The 20,227-nt window shown below is 37.8% G+C and overlaps 1 protein-coding gene across 1 annotated transcript in view; it reads right to left on the bottom strand.

The window, feature by feature from the left end:
- LOC115220802 (transient receptor potential cation channel subfamily M member-like 2) overlaps window positions 1-15,875 on the bottom strand; it is a 114,982-nt gene extending 99,107 nt beyond the window's left edge. Inside the window, exons 1-5 of the mRNA XM_029790953.2 lie at window positions 15,784-15,875; window positions 7,125-7,205; window positions 6,029-6,081; window positions 4,681-4,783; window positions 575-615 (exon numbers count right to left, since the gene is read on the bottom strand). Coding sequence (XP_029646813.1) covers window positions 575-615; window positions 4,681-4,783; window positions 6,029-6,081; window positions 7,125-7,145 — 218 coding nt within the window. The 5' untranslated portion in view covers window positions 7,146-7,205; window positions 15,784-15,875. The remainder of the gene's footprint in view (window positions 1-574; window positions 616-4,680; window positions 4,784-6,028; window positions 6,082-7,124; window positions 7,206-15,783) is intronic.
- Window positions 15,876-20,227: the final 4,352 nt, after the last annotated feature.

Genomic DNA, 20,227 nt, shown 5'->3' on the forward strand with positions numbered 1-20,227 from the left:
ATCAATATCACAAAATACTTCTTTCACCAACAGAAATATGTTTGATTGTTAAAATTACTGATATTATAGCTGTCTCCAGAAATGATGGATTGCTATTTTAAATGCCTACCAAATTTTGCTTTTTTGATCCCTGTTGATTCATGAATAATACCAATGATCTAATGGAGTAAGATTTGGAAGTGTAGCAATTTAGTATAGTTCCTACATATAATGAGAAATGTGTTACATGGAAATCAACTGATCTTAATAGTTATCTCCATTGCTCATTATTTGTAGCTTATTAACATTCCCGGGAGTTTTTGTCAACTAATCACTGGGATAGTCTCAGATTATCAAAGTTTTTCAACTCACTATATACCATATCTAAAACCCTGTATTATATATATGTACTTGATGTTAGGAAGGGTATCCAGCCATAGAAACCATGCCAAATCAGACTGGAACCTGGTGCAGTTCCCCAGCTTACCAGTTCCAATCAAACTGTCTAACCCATGCCAGCATGGAAAGTGGACATTAAATGATGGTGATTATCAGCACAATATTATCCCATTTAAGGACATATTTCTTGAATTACCTCAATTTTATGTTTTCCTGCATCCATTTCTTTATATCTTCCTGAAAATAAAGAAAAGATTTTGAATGTTAGATGAATGATTAAGTTCCAATTACTAAGATTAATGCTATAAACACAGAATCTCAAATTTTATAACAAATTATACAGAGAAGACATAACTGAATACAAATAGCACAAGACATGAGATTAGCCAAGATTATCTGGCGGAGAAAATCTGATCCATTTTAACAGATACAATGATTTTCTTTTTCCTTATTTAGTTTTTAGCATGGTAGACTGGTTTTGACATGGGACTTGAATGAATTAAATCTTCTGGATAACAACAGTGCTACTTGAGGATAACAAAATTTATTTAACCAATTTAAACATTCAGTAGAGTTTATAAGCCATGTCAGACTTACAAAGTTCTACAATACCCCTAATATATCTTTAAAAAATGGCTAGAAAGAAGGGAAAATAGAGTATTTTTGTAGCCTCTATAAATCGGAGAATATTTTTGTTAGTGGATTCTTCAAAATAAAAAACACCTCCAGCCTTGGTAACCCTTTTGAAACCATTTTATAAATCTCCTCTCTCCCAAACTGCTAATTTTTAGAGCTGGAACAAATAATTCCATAAGGTTTCTTAATGTTTCTACTAATAGAATGTTTCCATACATGTTTCTACTAATAGAATATAATTTAAAGGAACATGTCACATTCAGAGCCAACAAAGTCATTGTATGTTACTCTGTCTTTGATGCATTTTATACATTGACAGATTTGGCTGAGATAATGGAGGTATACAGAGAAGGGTAAGACTAGTTATGAGACAGTAGAAGAAATGGTGAACTGTGTGTTGAGGATACAGGGTTTAACAAAACTATGCAGGATCAAGAAGGATTGTGATATATAATATAAGGAGATTATTCTGACGTGATTGATGGGTCATTGACCACTCATTAGAGGATAAGTACTTCCTCATTCATTGCAGATGGATGCACGGTATGCAGAATAGTCTACATAAGACAGTTAAGTTCTGATCTATGCAACAATGTGTCAGCACAGAAAAATAGATGTTCAAATGATAACGATGATGTTTCATAGTATTTATCATATTGGTTGTTTTATACAAAGCACATGAGAACAATTTTATGGAAAGAGAAATACTAAGTCATGATAACTTCTTATTTTCCTTCAAACAGAAACTGAAACTAGGACTTGAAACTGAGAATTAAACCCAGGTCAATGTCTCAGTTCACTGGATGTTTATCTCCCAGTGTAAGGGGTTTATAACTACATTCTTCAAAGTCTTTCCTCCATTATTTATGAAACCAATACCATTCAACTTTCATATTATACTCTCTGATTATTTTTCTGTCTTTCACATTAAATAGAAACCATGGCAAAGCAGACATCAGAGCTGAATACAGTCCTCCAAATCATTAGATCTTACTGAACTGTCCTACCTATGTTAATAAAGAAGATAAAGGTTAAATGATGATATTATATAAACATAATGCACAACACTGCATGTATTTGAAAACCGAGATGAATTTTAAAGGGATTGAACATCACTTTATTGAAACCTTCACTATGAAACTTTAAACAGATGCAAATACACATTGTTGGTATATTCACAGACAAAAATAAAAGCAATTATCTAGGTATATTTCATGGTTCATTGATGAGTAATCAATGAACAAGTTACAGCCCTCATCTTTCTGTCCACAAATATAACTTGCAACAATTCCTATTTAAATCAAACACAACAAATATTCAGCTGTAATGAATGAAAACATTTACATGTAATGTATTTGTTGGTGATTAAATGATTAATGAATATTAATGCACAATTCACAGTGTATCAGAAACCAAAGATAAACAGATGTAAATACACCTTGTTATGCTCTTCATATACAGAAAAAAATAAAGGAGATTATCCTGATGTGATATTTCATTTAGGCCAGATGAGGGATTAAGCCATATTGTGCTCCACTTTCTATATCTGTGCAGCTATGGCACTTGTTTACGTTGAAAATTGACTCTATATTTATATCTGCTTTTATTCAATGCATCATTATGAAAAGTTGCCTTATTTAATAAAATGTTAGATATTCTTTCACTCATGTAATCAATTAATACTTCTAAGTATTAATAGTAGGGTGGTTAAAATTATCATTGATGTACATACTTGTTTTTCATTCAGTTTTCTGCAGCATTGATAATCATTTGTCTGAATGTTAATTATTACCAGTTTGGCTGATAATGTGCAAAACTGCAAAGATCTAATCTAAAGCTTAATTTTTTTTTTAGCATATCTTTTAGAATATATAGAGCATGTATCTCAACTCTTTCCAAACAATCCATATCGCATCAAAGATATACCGTATATCTATCATTCACGCAGAATTGTCACCAAAAAATAGGTATTTCCTGGAATATATGTCTATATACATATATTCTTTTATTTGTTTCATTCACCTGATTGTGGCCATGCTGAATCATTGCCTTGAAAGTAAGACCTGTGTTTTATATATATATATATACATGCACACACAAGTAAAACATGTGTGTGTGTATACACACATACACATTTTGTCAACACACACACACACACACTCGGAATGCTCACAGCAGCCATATTCCTACCACTCTATGTCACACTGGTGAGACCCATATTGGAGTATGGGATTCAAGCCTCTTCTCCTTATCTCCTCAAAGACATACAGCATCTCGAAAGAGTCCAGAAGCTGGCTACCTGCATGGTTCATGGTCTCAAAAATTTGTCCTACGAAGAAAGGCTGAGGACGCTCGACCTTTATTCTCTTGAAAAACGCCGCCGCCGTGGTGATCTCATTCTCGCCCACAACATCATAAGCGGAAAGTGTAACCTCTCGAAAGAGCTGTTCTTCACTCCTGCTCCAGAGCGTCGGCTGCGGGGTCATTCCGGAAAGCTCTACCTGCAACGATTTCATCTCAATCGAAGGAGAGGAGCTTTCTCCGTCCGGGTTGCGGATCCGTGGAACAAGCTGCCAGACGAGATGGTGAAGATGCCGACGACCGCTTTGTTCAAAGCCTCCCTGGACCTCAAGTGGCCTGAACTCTTTACATGAACACCACCCTGTACTTAACTCCATGTCCCCCTACATGGCCTTGCTATTTGCTTTTGAGCCAAATTAACTAACTAACTAACTAACATATATGTGCAGCACTGTTTCTTGCCTTCCAGGGAGGTCTTTTAATGCATTATAGAAAAAAAAGCAGCAAAGATATAATGTACATAAAGATATAAAGAACATCATAATAATATCTATAAAATTGGGAAATTTTACAAAAAGACTACTTAAAGATCTTTGATTAACAAATTTATGCATCTCAGGTGCAATCCAAGTTCTTATCAGATTTTACATGCATTTATACAACCATCATACATCCATCATGACTGATGTACTTGTACAAGTGCACATCAGCACTTATGGCAAAATAGCAGCTCTTGCAAATAATGTTAAAAATACTAACTGGGCTACTAATACAAAAATTAATACCAATATGAAAAATAGTAACTGGTTTTACCATTACAAGAAATAGTATCCAGTACTAATCCAGTATACAAGAATCTGCTCTACCAATATGATAAACAGTAACCTGTTCTACCAAAATGAAAATAGTCACCTCTGCTACCTTTATGAAAATTAGTAGCTCATTCTACCAATATGAAAAATAGTAGCTTGTTCTAAAAAGTTTGAAAGCAGCTTATAAAAAAATAGTTGGTTCAACCATTATGTAATACAGTAGTTATCTCTAGCAATAGGAAAAATATAGTTTGCTCTGTGACTATGTAAAATAGTAAACTGATCCATCAACATGAAAAATAGAAGGTTGCTCAATCAATTTGAAAAATGTTTGCCTGCTTTATTCATCTGCAAAATTTATACACTGCTCTACATATATGAAAAATAGGAACCATCTGTACAATGCTATACTGAAAAATATGTTAAGATATTCATAAACGAAATTTATAATGTTGCTGTTAATACAGAGTCATTATTGAAATTCCAAACTACTCATCGGTCATAATTTATAAAAACAGAAATAATAAAATTAATGAAAAATATAAGATAATACTTTTTTTGGTTGCTCTTTGGATTCTGGAGATTGTTGTCCCCATAATGTATCATTTGTTGTTATATCTAACATTGGTACTGACTCATATTGAGAGGTTGGTGATCTGCAAAAAATGAACCAAGGAGGAAGTTTAAGATTAGTAAAGTTTATTTGTCATATGGGAAAGGCAAATGTGGATACAACTTGGCACCAGTGACATCACAACTCATTTCTACAGCTGAGTGAACTGGAGCAATGTGAAATAAAGTGCCTTGCTCAAGAACACAACACACAGCCCGGTCTGGGAATTGAATTCACTACCTCATGATTGTGAACCCTGTGACATAGTTAGATGTGTGTGTGTGTGTGTGTGTGTGTGTGTGTGTGGTGTGTGTGTGTGTGTGTGTGTGTGATATATTTTCACTCCTCCCACCATTGTCCACCTTCTTTTGTCTCCTTTCCTTCTACACAAATGATTGTTACTCACAAGAAAAAATATATACAAATACAGGTAGCATATTAAAGAAATAGGTGTAGGAGTGGCTGTGTGGTAAGTAGCTTGCTTATGAACCACATGGTTCCAGGTTCAGTCCCACTGTATGGTACCTTGGGCAAGTGTCTTCTACTATAGCCTCGAGCCAACCAAAGCCTTGGGAGTGGATTTGGTAGACGGAAACTGAAAGAAACCCATTGTGTATATGTATATATATATATATATATATATATATATATATATATATATATAATGTGTGTGTATATGTTTGTGTATCTGTATTTATCCCCCCAACATTGCTTGACAATCGATGTCCCCATAACTTAGCAGTTTGGCAAAAAGATATCAATAGAATAAGTACTAGGCTTACAAAGAATAAGTCCTGAGGTCGATTTGCTCAACAGTCAAATGACTGAAACAAGTAAAAGAGTAAAAGAGTAAATTGATGATTAACATCATTACAATAAACAATGTCATTTTTCATACTGAAGAACTGCAACTACTTTTCTCTTGTCAATGAAAAACTACATTCTGTTCCCAAAGCTGGATCCAATGATTCTGCTGATGTCTTTGAAAGAACTAACTGGAACACTAAGTCATTTAATTCTATGTCAGCAGGCTGTTTTGTTCTCCGTGCTCCTCTTCAAGGTACAGCACTCCAGTTCATTGAAAACATTTAACTTATTAGACACAGGAACATTCACTTCCGCCCAATGAGGTACAGTTTTAAATGTCAAGGGCAAATCTAGGTAATCAATTTTCAGCTTGTATCCAGCATGCAAATAATACAAAAATAGCAATTTTCAAGATGATTTATCAGTTCTCATCAAACTATTGGCACAACAAAATGTTATCTGGAAAGGTTTGTCTACTTACTTATCATCAGAAGATGTCATAGTGTGTTTCCCTTTTCTTTCTCTTCTTCCAAACTAAAAAATATAACAAAATGTTAATTGCCACAAGATAAGATGGAATTAGAATTTCTATTTGTTAGAAACAAGATTTAAGTAAAATGTATGTTTAAAGGAGGAAGTATATAAGTAACAATAGCAAGAAATAAATAAAGAATGACCACTTCCAAAATCCAACTACACACAGATATAGACACAGAAAATCCATTTACACAAAGGATATTTTTATTTTCAATTTAGCTGTTGAGACCTAAACATATTTAGTATCACTGCTTTCAAATGAAGATCTACAATCACATCTAAAACTATTGTATTTTTATAAAGTTCAGTATTTATGATATCATTGTAAATCCTTTAACATTTTATTACTTTAGATACAATTCAGAGTATTGGCCAGTAAAGGACCATTCTGTCAGTTTATTAATTTTAACTTGACACTAAGTGTGTATGTAGATTATACTATCCTTAATATTTGAACAATATCACAGGAAATGTTTGTACATATTAAATGTATTGATATGTTAAAAACTTTTGAGAGCAAAAGTATTGCTTGATGCTGAAGAGATACTCAAATCTTTGATCATACACTAGTCTATGTGAAGTATGTAGGAAAAGAGTTGAATGTATGACCTACAAACTCAATTTGCCAATTTAGAGGCCCATTTAACCAAGTTAGTTTATCACTTATTTAGGTGAAAATAAAGGGATAGTAAACTTTGAAGGCCTGATACATTGGTTTGGTTTCATGAAATAAATTAGAGATGACACCACTACCACCATGGGATAGTAGGATACACATCTAAATCTATAGGACAGTACATTTAGAACTAACTTATGTAACATGTTCTTTTTTTAAGATGGTAAAGTGTAATATATATATTGGATATCATAGTCCCAGATACGCTATGTCTAAAAGGTTTGTAATGATCATTGCTATAATACTACTTGTCATAAATCTGTTTCATGTGAACAGAATATGGGTTAAACAACAGTAACAGCAATAATATGCACAGACTCGTTCACATTTTTTGTTTTCTGCTCTTCTTACTTTCAATACTTACCTGTCTATTTCTATCAGGCATATTTTCAAATTTATTTTCGTTTTGTCTTCAAATTCTTTCTAGTTAATTTGAATTTTCTTTCTAAAAATACAAAAATAGAGTTTTAAATGAGAGTCAATGAAATTAAAAGAACCTCTCTGTATTTATAATAATTTTAAACTTTTCTTAATTCATTTTATCTTTCCTCTTTCAATAAATGAAGCCCTAAGACACTCATGTCGAGAAATGAGGGGTGAAAGACAAACAGTGAGTATTTATATCTTCTCTAGTCTAAGCAGCAATGCTGATATTGAATGGGTTTTTTCAATAATGATCTCATCTGAAAAAAATTGAAGAGAAAATATTGGCAAGTAGACTTGATTGCAGTAAAGCTCTAAATATGTAAAAACTTCTCAGAACAAAGATTAGCCATGTTGCAAAAGACTCTTGGCCAAATGAAAATCCCTGGAGGCAACATGTAAAAGTAAAAAAAACGTGATTGCTATAACAAGAAATTTCAGTCTGTATTCAGTGACCAGGAATATATTTTAAAAACTGCAAAATTATGAATCATTGAAGAGGAAAAGGGCACAAGAGAAAATCCTTGATTAATAATTAAATAAGTCACAGAATAAAAGGGGGTATTTTAGAATTATTAATAAAATAACGGAAGCAAAAATAATCACTTATTGTTTTTGTAAATATGGCACCCGTACCACTGTCACATAAAAGGCACCATTCAAACATGGCCAATGCTAGTGCTGCTTCACTGGTTCCTATGCCAGTGGCACATAAAAAGCACCATTCGAGCATGGCTGATGCCAGTGAAACCTGACTGGTACTCATGCTGGTGGCACATAAAAAGCAACATTTGAGCATGGTTGATGCCAGTGCCACCTAAGTAGCTCCTGTGCGTATGGCATGTAAAAAGCACCCACTACACTCTTGGAATGGTTGGCATTAGGAAGGGCATCCAGCTGTAGAAACCATGCCAGATCAGATTGGAACTTGGTGCAGCCTCCTGGCTTGCCAGTCCTCTGTCAAACTGTTTATCCCATGCCAGCATGGAAAGCAGATATTAAACAATGACAATAATGATGATTTACATTTTACAATGCAATACAGAGACAGGTAGACAGACATATACACACACGTTTAATTGTGCCAAATGAATGAGGAAAGAGGCCTCAATACATTTACATTTTGTGAAGTATCCAGTTTATTGAAATAATGTTTTTCCTGTGACTTGAGTCTTATGCCTTCAGTGGAATAGAACTCGAATTATTAGGCCACTACTTGTTCAGAAGATACCTGTTTAACCTGTTTCTGAAATCTTACATAAATTCTTTTATTATTAACTTGTTACTTATGGTCATGAACGGGCAGACACCATCTTTTATTCACCTCATGTTTCTAAACAATTCACAATAATAATGCTATGCATTTGTATCTAAGCAGAGAGCTGTTCAATTCAATGTCACTTGTGGAGATTGCAACCAATTCAAGGATCAAATGGGATTTGAGAGAGTTACTCAGACTGTACACTTTATTGTCAATCATCACACATAAAGAAAACACAAAGTCTACATTTTGTGTCTGGAGTTTGTTACAAATGCCCAAGCCAGGATTGCAAATAATTCCATCACATAAGGAAAAGACAACTGCAACAATGACAGATACTTGCTATTGTATTTGTGGTGGTTAAAATTTTAATCATGTCAGAGTTTGTCCTACGAAAGGATCTTGTGAGTAAAATCAATTTTCAGAGATCATCATCATCATCATCATCATTTAACGTCCGCTTTCCATGCTAGCATGGGTTGGATGGTTCAACTGGGGTCTGGGGAGCCCGAAAGCTGCACCAGTCCAGTCAGATCTGGCAGTGTTTCTACAGCTGGATGCCCTTCCTAACGCCAACCACTCCGAGAGTGTAGTGGGTGATTTTATGTGCCACCGACACAGGTGCCAGACGAGGCTGGCAAACGGCCATGCTCGGATGGTGTTTTTTATGTGCCACCGACACAGGTGCCAGACGAGGCTGGCAGACGGCCACGCTCGGATGGTGTTTTTATGTGCCACCGACACAGGTGCCAGATGAGGCTGAAATTCTTTCATCAAAAACCTAAGTAAAGTGGTAGATGTAAAATCATTGTAGAAATAGATGAATTATTGTTTCCCTGCGACACTGAGAAAATGGAAAAGAAACAGGTAAAAATTAAAGGTTACTAATGTGAAAGGAAAAGAGACTAACTGATATCAATGAAAGGCAAAAGTGCTGAGGTTTTAATTCCAATTGTTCTGGAATGGATTACTCCAGGATCTGTGATTTCTCATAGCAGAATCATTACCGGAACTAGAAAAGAAATTTCGGGTGTGGAAGCTAGGTTTAGAATCAAAAGGCCTGAGAGTCAACGTAGCAAAGACCAAAGTTCTTGTAAGTAGGAAGGCAAACACACCACACACCCCTTCAGGTAGGTGGCCCTGCTAAACCTGTAGAAAAGGTGTAGGTAGAAACTCTATAAGATGTACCCAGTGAAAGCTATGGACACATAAGAAGTGCAGCAACATCAAAGAAAAATTAACTGAGAAGATAGCTTGATACTCAGAAAACAGATTCCATTACACTACTGGGGGAGAAACTAGAAGTAGTTGATAGTTTCCGCTACCTAGGTAAGCAAGTTAGTAGTGGGGGGGGAGGGTGTGTGCTCAGAGAGTGTTACCACTAGAATAAGAATAGCCTGGGCAAAGTTTAGAAAGCTCCTACCCCTACTGGTGACAAAAGGTCTCTCGCCCAGAGTGAAAGGTAGATTGTACGACGCATGTGTGTGAACGGTAGTGAAACATGGGCTATGACTGCAGAGGACATGCATAGGCTTGAAAGAAATGAAGCTAGCATGATTCGCTGGATGTATAATGTCAGTGTGCACACTCAACAGAGTGTAAGTGCCCTGAGAGAAATGCTGGACATAAAAAGCATTGGATGTGGCATGCAAGAAAGACGTCTGCACTGGTATGGTCATGTACTACGGATGGATGAGGAGAGATGTGTGAAGAAGTGCCACTCCCAAACAGTTGAAGGAATCCTGGGAAGAGAATCCTGGGAAGATAATCCTGGGAAGGAATCCAGGAAGACATGGGATGAGGTGGTCAAGCATGACCTTTGAACGTTGGGCCTCACAGAGGCAATGACGAAAGACCAAGATCTCTGGAGATATGCTGTGACTGCGAAGACCCAACAAATAACTTGAGTTCATGGCTGTTTCCTGCACTTGGATCGCAGGATGGCCTGCTGTGCTTACCTTGGATCATAGGGTGACCTGCAGTGCTTAAGGAGACCTATTGAGTCAAGTACATCAACATCAAAAAATCAAATGGAAATTGTAGTTGTGATACCTGTGCCGGTGGCACATAAAAAGCACCATCTGAATGTGGTTGATGCCAGCGCCGCCTTAACTGGCTTTGGTGCTGGTGGCACGTAAAAAGTATCAACCGATTATGGCCAGCCTCCCCTGGCACCTGTGCCAGTGGCACGTAAAAAGCACCCACTACACTCACGGAGTGGTTGGCGTTAGGAAGGGCATCCAGCTGTAGAAACACTGCCAGATCAGACTGGAGCCTGGTGCAGCCTCCTGGCTTCCCAGATTCCGGTCGAACTGTCCAACCCATGCTAGCATGGAAGACAGACGTTAAATGATGATGATCATCATCATCACATCAGAACTTTGGAAATTAAGGATATGACCTTGGTATGATAAACCACTTCAGAAATTTCATACATCCAAAAAACTGGAATATGCACAAATTGGGTGGAAGGCATATGAACCAATACAAAAGGTAACCTGAAGACGATACATGGCACATGGGGCCATATGAAAGAATTACCACGCAGAATTTATATGGACTCAAATCTTTGATTAAAAATCATTTTCAATTTCTAGATCTTAGTTACAACAAATATTTATCCTATCATCATCATTATCATCATCGTTTAGCATCCGCTTTCCATGCTAGCATGGATTGGACGGTTCAACTGGGGTCTGGGAAGCCAGAAGGCTGCACCAGTCCCAGTCTGATCAGGCAATGTTTCTACGGCTGGATGCCCTTCCTAACGCCAACCACTCCATGAGTGTAATGGGTGCTTTTTACGTGCCACCAGCACAGGTGCCAGACGAGTCTGGCAAACAGCCACGATCGGATGGTACTTTTTACGTGCCACCAGCACGGGGGCCAGGCGAGGCTGGCAATGGCCACGAACGGATGGGGCTTTTTACGTGCCACCAGCACGGGGGCCAGGCGAGGCTGGCAATGGCCACGAACGGATGGGGCTTTTTACGTGCCACCAGCACAAGGCCAGTTGGGGTGGCGATGGCAACGGCCATGTTCAGGTGGTTCTCTTACGTGCCACCGGCACTAGTATCACAGCTGCAATTTCCATTGATGTTGATCGATTTCAATTCTCACTTGCCTCAACAGGTCTTCACAAGTAGAGTTTTGTGTCCCAAGAAGGAAAGGTATGTATAAGTGGACTGGCTACATCCCGTGTAGAGGTCACGGGTTATGGTCTCACTTGTCCTGCTGGGTCTTCTCATGCACAGCATATTTCCAAAGGTCTCAGTCACTAGTCATTGCCTCGATGAGGCCTAATGTTTGAAGGTCGTGCTTCACCACCTCATCCCAGTTTTCCTGGGTCTACCCCTTCCACAGGTTCCCTCAACCGCTAGGGTGTGGCACTTTTTCGCACAACTATCTTCATCCATTCTCGCCACATGACCATACCAGTGCAAACGTCTCTCTTGCACACCACAACTGATGCTTCTTAGGTCCAGCTTTTCTCTCAAGGTACTTACACTCTGTCGAGTATGAACACTGACATTGCACATCCAGCGGAGCATACTGGCTTCATTTCTTGCGAGCTTACACATATCCTCAGAAGTCACGGCCCATGTTTCACTGCCATGTAGCATGGCTGTTCATACACACACGTCATACAGTCTGCCTTTTACTCTGAGCGAGAGGCCTTTTGTCACCAGCAGGGGTAAGAGCTCTCTGAACTTTGCCCAAGCTATTCTTACTCTAGCAGTTACACTTTCAGCACACCCGCCCCCGCTACTGACTTGGTCACCTAGGTAATGGAAGCTATCAACTATTTCTAGTTTTTCTCCCTGGAATGTGGCAGAAGTTGGCATTTTCAGTGTTTATTGCTCCTGAGCATCTGCCACATACGAAAACTATCTTCCTAGTTAGCCTTCCTTTGACATTGCTGCACCTCTTATGTGTCCATAGCTTACACTTGGTGCATCTTATAGAGTTTCTACCTACACCTTTTCTACAGATCGAGCAGGGCCATCTACCTGAAGGCGTTTGTGATTTGTCTACCTTCCTACTTATTAGGACTTTGGTTTTAGCTAGATTGACTCTAAGGCACTTCGATTCTAATCCTTGCTTCCACACCTGAAACTTCTCCTCCATTGAATTCCTCAATTATTGCCTGGAGGACTATAATAAATAGGAGGGGGCTGAGGACTGAGCCTTGGTGGACCCCTACCTCTACCCGGAATTCTTCACTGTACTCGTTGCCAACCCTCACCTTACTAGCAGCGTCCCTGTACATGGCTCGCACAGCTCTCACTAACCATTTATCTATCCCTAGTTTCCTCATTGACCACCAGATAAGGGATCAGAGGATCCTGTCGAAGGCTTTCTCCATGTCAACGAAAGCCAGGTACAGGGGCTTATCTTTGGCTAGGTATTTCTCCTGCAGCTGCCTTACCAGGAATATAGCATCAGTGGTACTTTTCCCTGGCACGAACCCAAACTGCATCTCATCTAAACTAACTCTCTCTAATTAGTTGGGCTATGACCCTCTCCATAACCTTCATTACCTGATCCAACAGCTTGATACCTCTGTAATTATTTGTATCAAGGGCGTCACCTTTACCTTTGTAGCAGTTGACTATTATGCTGCTACACCAGTCATTGGGTACGACTCCTTCGTGTATACATATTACAATTAGTCATAGATGCTCTCTGAAATTTGGCAGTATCAAATTGTCTAAAATTCAACATCATTAAATTGTTTTACTTCTTGGATATTTTACAATCAGTCATGGACACTGAGACTCTCCAGTTGAAAAGATTTGGATAAATTGTTTAAAATTTTGCTTAAAGTTGCCCAAATCTTTCTGCTTTGCCACATTAGGTTTTATTAAAATTAATTCTTTGAAATATCTTTTTTAAAAAAATCATTTTAAAAGATGTGGTAGATTTTTTCAAACATAATACGATTGCTTGAAATATGAATAAAAGATGGAATGGTCATGGGTGGAATGCTTTTGATTTTAAATCTGATAGGTCACAGTTGTCCTGCATTAAACAATAAAGGCTAGTAAGAGCCAGACTGAGTTAATAAGGAATATTCTACATAGCCACTTGATCTACCAGAAAGAGAAACTATAGTCAATTGTTGGTTAGTCTCTGATCAGACTTGACCCAAGCCAACTTCTATAGTCAAAGGTATTTTAGTAATGATTTGGTTGCTATGTCTAGCAGATTGAATAACAGCATAGAAGATTATTTGCTAGTTGAGAGGATCTATTACAAGTTGTTACTGTTGTTTGACTCTGATTCAGTAGACCTATGATTGAAGGTGTTCCACATATGACAATCCCATCTTTTATTTTATAGGCAGTGTACTTAGCACTCCAATCCTCAATATGTTCTTAAAAACAAAAAGAAAAAAGGGAGATAGGTTGCTACATAAGTGACATTTGACAGGATGGTCACGGATGGAAGTTCTTAAAAAGAAAAGAACATTTAAAACCACGTGATGATCACGGTTGGAATGCTTTTAAAGAATGATGGCCATTTGGAAATACACATGTTAATTAATCGAACTTTTTTTTCCCACTCTAGCTGTCATCTAACATGCTTGAGACAGCAGCTAAACACCATCGTCATCACTCTTCAACATCCTGTGTACGTCTGCTGAACTTTCCGTGAATTATGGCGAGAAAGTTTGTTGAACAATCTGAAACTAGACGAGAATGCGATCCTGTATCATCGCCAACAAAAAAAAAATTAATCATTATCCGACGTATTCCCATTCCGACTATACGGGGATTCCACACATTTGCAACTAACGCGCTTCGGTGCCCCGTAAAGGCATCCTGTAGAACAGAGTCGAAAATTATCTAATGCTCCAAACATTTTAATTTTTTCGTTGGTTTGTATTTTAAGCTAATTACGATTCAACAAAAAGGAAAAGTTTCTGTTGTGTGCGAGTGTGTATGGGGCGGGGGTCTTCCCTACTCCTCTCATTTCCTCGAAATTTTCCACTTTTGACTTTTGGGAAGTTTGCTCTTTGTTTTTATCAGTTTTATCTTGCTCGCGCATATTTTTACAGAATCATTTATATCGGATTTATGAAACATATGTGTGTGTGTGTGTGTTGTGTGTGTGTGTGTGTGTGTGTGTGTGTGTGTGTGTGTGTGTGTGTGTGTTGTGTGTGTGTATGTGTGTGTGTGTGTGTGTCAAATCTCAAAAATTACAAAATGATGCGGAGGAGATCAAGAAGTTCCACACCACTAATTTTTATTTTTCCTCCCTACTTTATTTTAAATACACACAGCTGAAAAAATACAGTTTTGAGCGGACTAAATAATTTCCGACTCTATTGTATAGGAATGCCAAATGCAAACCGGGCGCAGAAAACTCTAGAAATGAATAGGGGTGGGGAAATTACAGTATAGGCACTATACTGAGGTGGACAAACAAAAAAATACAGGAAGAGGGACGCCAACAAAATATCACAATTAATGTTATAGTATCGAAGTGGTTAGTGATAGATAGTAAAACTGTGTTGTTTGGTTATGTATTAGTTAACATATTAAACCAAGAAACTGGCTCATCTTTACGTGATCTGACTTAACGTAACAAGTTTTGGGATTGATGGAATTCTCATAACTTTAGCATTGTCAGGAAATTTTTGTAAATTTGTGTTCCACACAAAGGAATTCATATGACAGTGTAAAAAATTCCCTTTTATGTGAGTGTGATTTAAGAGTTATTTAACTGTTGTTTTTAGCGCATCTTTCAACCACCTGATACCGTTCTCATTGCTTTGCCACTCTGACACATATCTATGTTTTTCAATATTTTTCTCCTCATGCACCCAAGGGTAGTCTACTGCTGGGATTTAAACAAAAAATTCGAACTCTCCGTATTTTAAAACTCTGATTTAAAAAAAAAAAGATTCGAAAAAGAGTTGAACTTTTGGGATTTATGGGGGAAGAGTTTTAAAATATTAAAACGAACTTTTATTTTTCTTTCATAATTGTATGATTCCTTGTGAGTAAAACACAAATTCGCAAAAATTTTCTGAAAATTTTTTAAAATAAAAAAGTTATGAGGCGTTAGATTTTCTCTTTAAATAAATTATTTGATTTTCATGAAATAAAGGGGTAGGGGTTACTAGTATTGAAATTTGTTTAGGCCTTAAGCTTTGATTACTGTCTTAAAAAGAGCACACTGAGGCGGAGAAAGTCCAACTACATCGGATAATATAGTCAAAGAGACAAAAAGCCGGGTGGTCATAGCTCGAATATTTTTGTTATTGGAATACTCGAATAACGCCGGTTTAGGGCTAACAATAACAACAGGAATATAATCAACTTATACATACCGCCACCAATTTCATGAGGTATCTCACCAGACTACACACGCCAGATACAACATACAGAAACATTCACAAACCGATTTTTTCCCCTACACATGTGACCTGATAAGAAATGACGACTAAATTTTAAGTAGTCCAAACAAACACGCCCACTTTCCTTATTTAGGAAACTATCCAGAAGCTCCTTTCTCGAAAACAATCTGGTCAAAATATTTTTACATATTCTCACATTATGATAAGGCTTTTGGTATTTATTTGTTTTATCCATGTTTACTGCTCCAAAAAGAAAAAGAAAAGTGGGGAGGATATTGCAGGCGTGCGCGAAAGTAGTGCAGGGACCACTTTGACGCTGTTAATGAAAAGTAAACAATGCACAATTTTGGTTTCTGAGAATAAATTATTAAGAGTTGGAAACGACCAGATTATAACACAATACAAAATGATATAAAACGAAAAATACCTCGTTTCAATCAATGAACCTAGAAATTTTCAACGATTTTTTTTATATACAACTTTAAAACGTCTACCAAGTACCACATCACGACAAAACAAGTAATGCGGATGTGTCGTGCAAAGAACGAAAACAAAACAAAATTTCCAACAGGAAAGAGGGATAAGTGCCTATTTTTCGATCCTACAAAAGCAATCTTCATATTTCCGATGAATTTACCATCCCATGGAGAATGTGCATGACATGTCCAAAATATAAAGCCGCGTGGTCATAGAACACAATACACACACACACACACACACAACTCTCTCTCTCTCTCTCTCTCTCTCTCACACACACACAAGCGTGCGGATATGTATAGATATGTAAATATGCATAATACATATGTATATAATACATATGTTTATGTGTGTGTGTATACATATATACACACGTATATAGAAACTAATACATCTGTTGTTTACACACCCATATTCGTCTTTTGTTTTGTTTTGTTTGTTTTTGTAAGTTCCAACTATATATATATATATATATATATATATATATATATATTATATATATATATATATATATATATATATATATATAAGTATATAAGTACCCCCCTCCATTTCTCCCAAATTTGTTTATTTATTTATTTATTGCCAAAAAAACCCGTTTTTTAGATACAGAGGTTCCGGAAAATTGTCAAAAATCGGCAGTGTTAAATTTTCCCCCTTCCTCCTCCCTCTCCCCCGCTCCACAAATTCTTCAATTTTGACTTTTTTCCCCAACACTAACCCTAACCCTAAAACCCTAACCCCCTAACCTTAACCCTAACCCTAACCCTAAAACCCGTAACTACAGAAATGTTTTGAAATTTTTGTCCGAATCATAATGTGCATATTTTTCCGCATATTTAGGGGGGGAAAATTCTTTAAAAAAAAATTTACAAAAGTTTTTGGAAATTTTTTTCAAAATCATAATCTCCGTATTTTTCCGTATATTTCGAAAAAGAAATTTTCTGGGAAAAGGAGAAAAATGAAGGAAATGGGGGTGGGGCGGTAATTTAAAAATACCGATTTATGCCAATTTTTTTTTCTTGTAGATTCGTATTCCTCGTAGCCGAAAAGTGGAGTTTGTTCGAAAAAAGACTTTTTTTTTAAAGGGTGGTTTGGTGGGGGACGGGCGGAAGTCTCGCCCAAATGGAAAGGCGTTTTCCATCTCTTATCTTTTACCATTAACTTATTTCAGTCATTTGACTGCAGCCATGCTGGGGCCTTTATTTTTATATTTTTCCGTATATTTCGAAAAAGAAATTTTCTGGGAAAAGGAGAAAAATGAAGGAAATGGGGGTGGGGCGGTAATTTAAAAATACCGATTTATGCCAATTTTTTTTTCTTGTAGATTCGTATTCCTCGTAGCCGAAAAGTGGGGTTTGTTCGAAAAAAGACTTTTTTTTTAAAGGGTGGTTTGGTGGGGGACGGGCGGAAGTCTCGCCCAAATGGAAAGGCGTTTTCCATCTCTTATCTTTTACCATTAACTTATTTCAGTCATTTGACTGCAGCCATGCTGGGGCCTTTATTTTTATATTTTTAATTGTTATATGTCCCCACATGTGTTGTAGTGTCCCCCTCTGTGTAATGCCTTTATGGCAATTTAAAAGAAATAAAGAAACTTGCTTCCCAACAACATGGTTCCGGGTTCAGCCTTTATAGTATAGCCTCGGACCAACCAAAGCCTTGGTAGACGGAAACTGAAAGAAATCCAGGTATGTGTGTGTGTGTGTGACTGCGGCCATGCTGGGGCCTTGAACGATTTTCATTTTTAGTCGAACAAATCGACCACAAAACATTTATTTTAAACCTAGTATTTATTCTATCGGTCTGTTTTGCCGAACTACTAAGATGCGAGGACGTAAACACACCAACACCGCTTGTCAAGCGGTAATGGGGAACACACAAACACAGGCACAAAGTTACACACACACACACACACACACACATGGATTTCTTTCAGTTTCCGTCTATCAAGGCTTTGGTTGGTCCGAGGCTATAGTAGAAAGGCTGAACCCGGAACCATGTTGTTGGGAAGCAAGTGTCTCTATTTCTTTTAAATTGCCTTGAGGGCATTACACAGAGGGGGACACTACAACACATGTGGGGACATATAACAATTAAAAATATAAAAAATAAAGTATGATATAATGAATGACACATGAAAATGAGATGAAAAACAAATTAAAATATAACATGAATGATATCTAAAAATGATATTATGAGGAATGTGCTACTCACCCCACACTGAGTAACACCACTCGCCGCCTCTGGGTCCTAAGTCCTTTTTTGTCCTTCAGTCAAATCCTTTTCCCCCTTTCTCCATCACATAAGGACATCATTCTCTCCGCCATACATTCGTAACCTTTTTCTCTAGATGCGGGATCGTCTAAATTTTGTGGTGTCTGTTCTTTCTTTTTTTCTTTTTTTTTCTTGTGCGGAAATGGGTAGGGTGAATTTGGTGTCTGTATGGGGAGGGTGGATCTGAGTGGTCTTGGGTGGGATGGAGTTGGACTGGGGTACCACATCATACTCAGAGTTTTTTTCTTTTTTTCTCTTTCTACTGCTCTCTGAAACTTTCCATTCTTCCTCCATTTCCTCCTTTCCTCTGTCTGTCTTTTCTTCCTCTCTTTTCTCTTCTGTCTCAACAACTGTTTCCTCAGCTATAGTCCTTTGTAGAGGGCAGTATGCTCTAATGTGACCCTCTTGGCCACATTTAAAACAACGTGGTACTCTGCCCTCTACCCATACCTTCAGCACGATTTCCCTCAATGTCACTGTCTCCGCCAAGTTCTCACAAAATTTTGTGGTCCTTTTTTTTTCTTTTTTTCTTGAGGGGAAATGGGGGGTGGGGGTTTGGTGTCTGTATGGGGAGAGTGGGTCTGAGTGGTCTTGGGTAGGATGGAGTTAAACTGGGGTACCACATCATACTCAGTGTTTTTTCTTTTATTCTCGTTCTCCTTCTTCTCTCAGAAATTTTCCATTCTTCGTCCTTTTCCTCCTTTCCTCCGTCTGTCTTTTCTTCCTCTCTTTTCTCTTCCGTCTCCACAACTGTTTCCTCAGCCATGGTCCTTTGTAGAGGTCAGTATGCTCTAATGTGGTCCTTTTGGCCACATTTAAAACAACGTGGTACCCTGCACACTACCAATACCCTCAGCACGACTTCCCCCAATGTCACCGTCTCTGCCAAGTTATCCAGTTAACACTCCTCTGTCTGAATAATGAGTTCAAGTGTCCTTCCTTTCCACCCCCTTCTTCCGTTTTTGTGGCTTGGAGGACATGCACCTTCTCCTCGCCTCCAACAAGGACGGACAGCTGCCGCTACCCAAGCCACTTCTATATCCGGTGGATTTGCTTCTACCCTCACCTTGGAAGTCCTTCTTCCCAGGTATGTGGGCAGAAGCAATACTTCCTCTGTTTTCACCCCCACACTCGCCAGCCTCCAAGCCTCCTCTACCGTCCTCCATTGGACGACCATTGTCCCATATCTTCTTCCTTTGGTTATATACGTTATCTCCTTTGTTCGTTCCCTCAGCATCTTTTCCACTTCTGCCTCCATCTGTTCTGCCTTTTTACCTTTCAACGAGTGCACCTTATAGGTGATTGTTTTCTTCACCATCCTCTCCATAATTCCAACTTCTACACGCGTCGTAACTGCTCTCCCTTTTTGTCACCAACTTCATTCACACAAAACGAACTGCTATTGTGTACCTGTACGAACTGGTATTTATCTCCATCTTGTCTGAAATATCCTGAGAGACTCTTTTATATGCTCTGTATTTTGTCTAACACGCATACACCGTGTTTGTACTCATGTTAACTCTTGTAATATACACACAAACACACAGACACAAACACTTGTTGCACACAGTGTTGTTATACTTACAACGGACACACAGACACACATGTGCATGCACTCAGACACTACACTCTGCTAGCACCCATACTTTATCCTATTGTACAC

This window comes from Octopus sinensis, linkage group LG17 (genome assembly GCF_006345805.1).
Source record: "Octopus sinensis linkage group LG17, ASM634580v1, whole genome shotgun sequence".
NCBI classification, from domain to species: domain Eukaryota; kingdom Metazoa; phylum Mollusca; class Cephalopoda; order Octopoda; family Octopodidae; genus Octopus; species Octopus sinensis.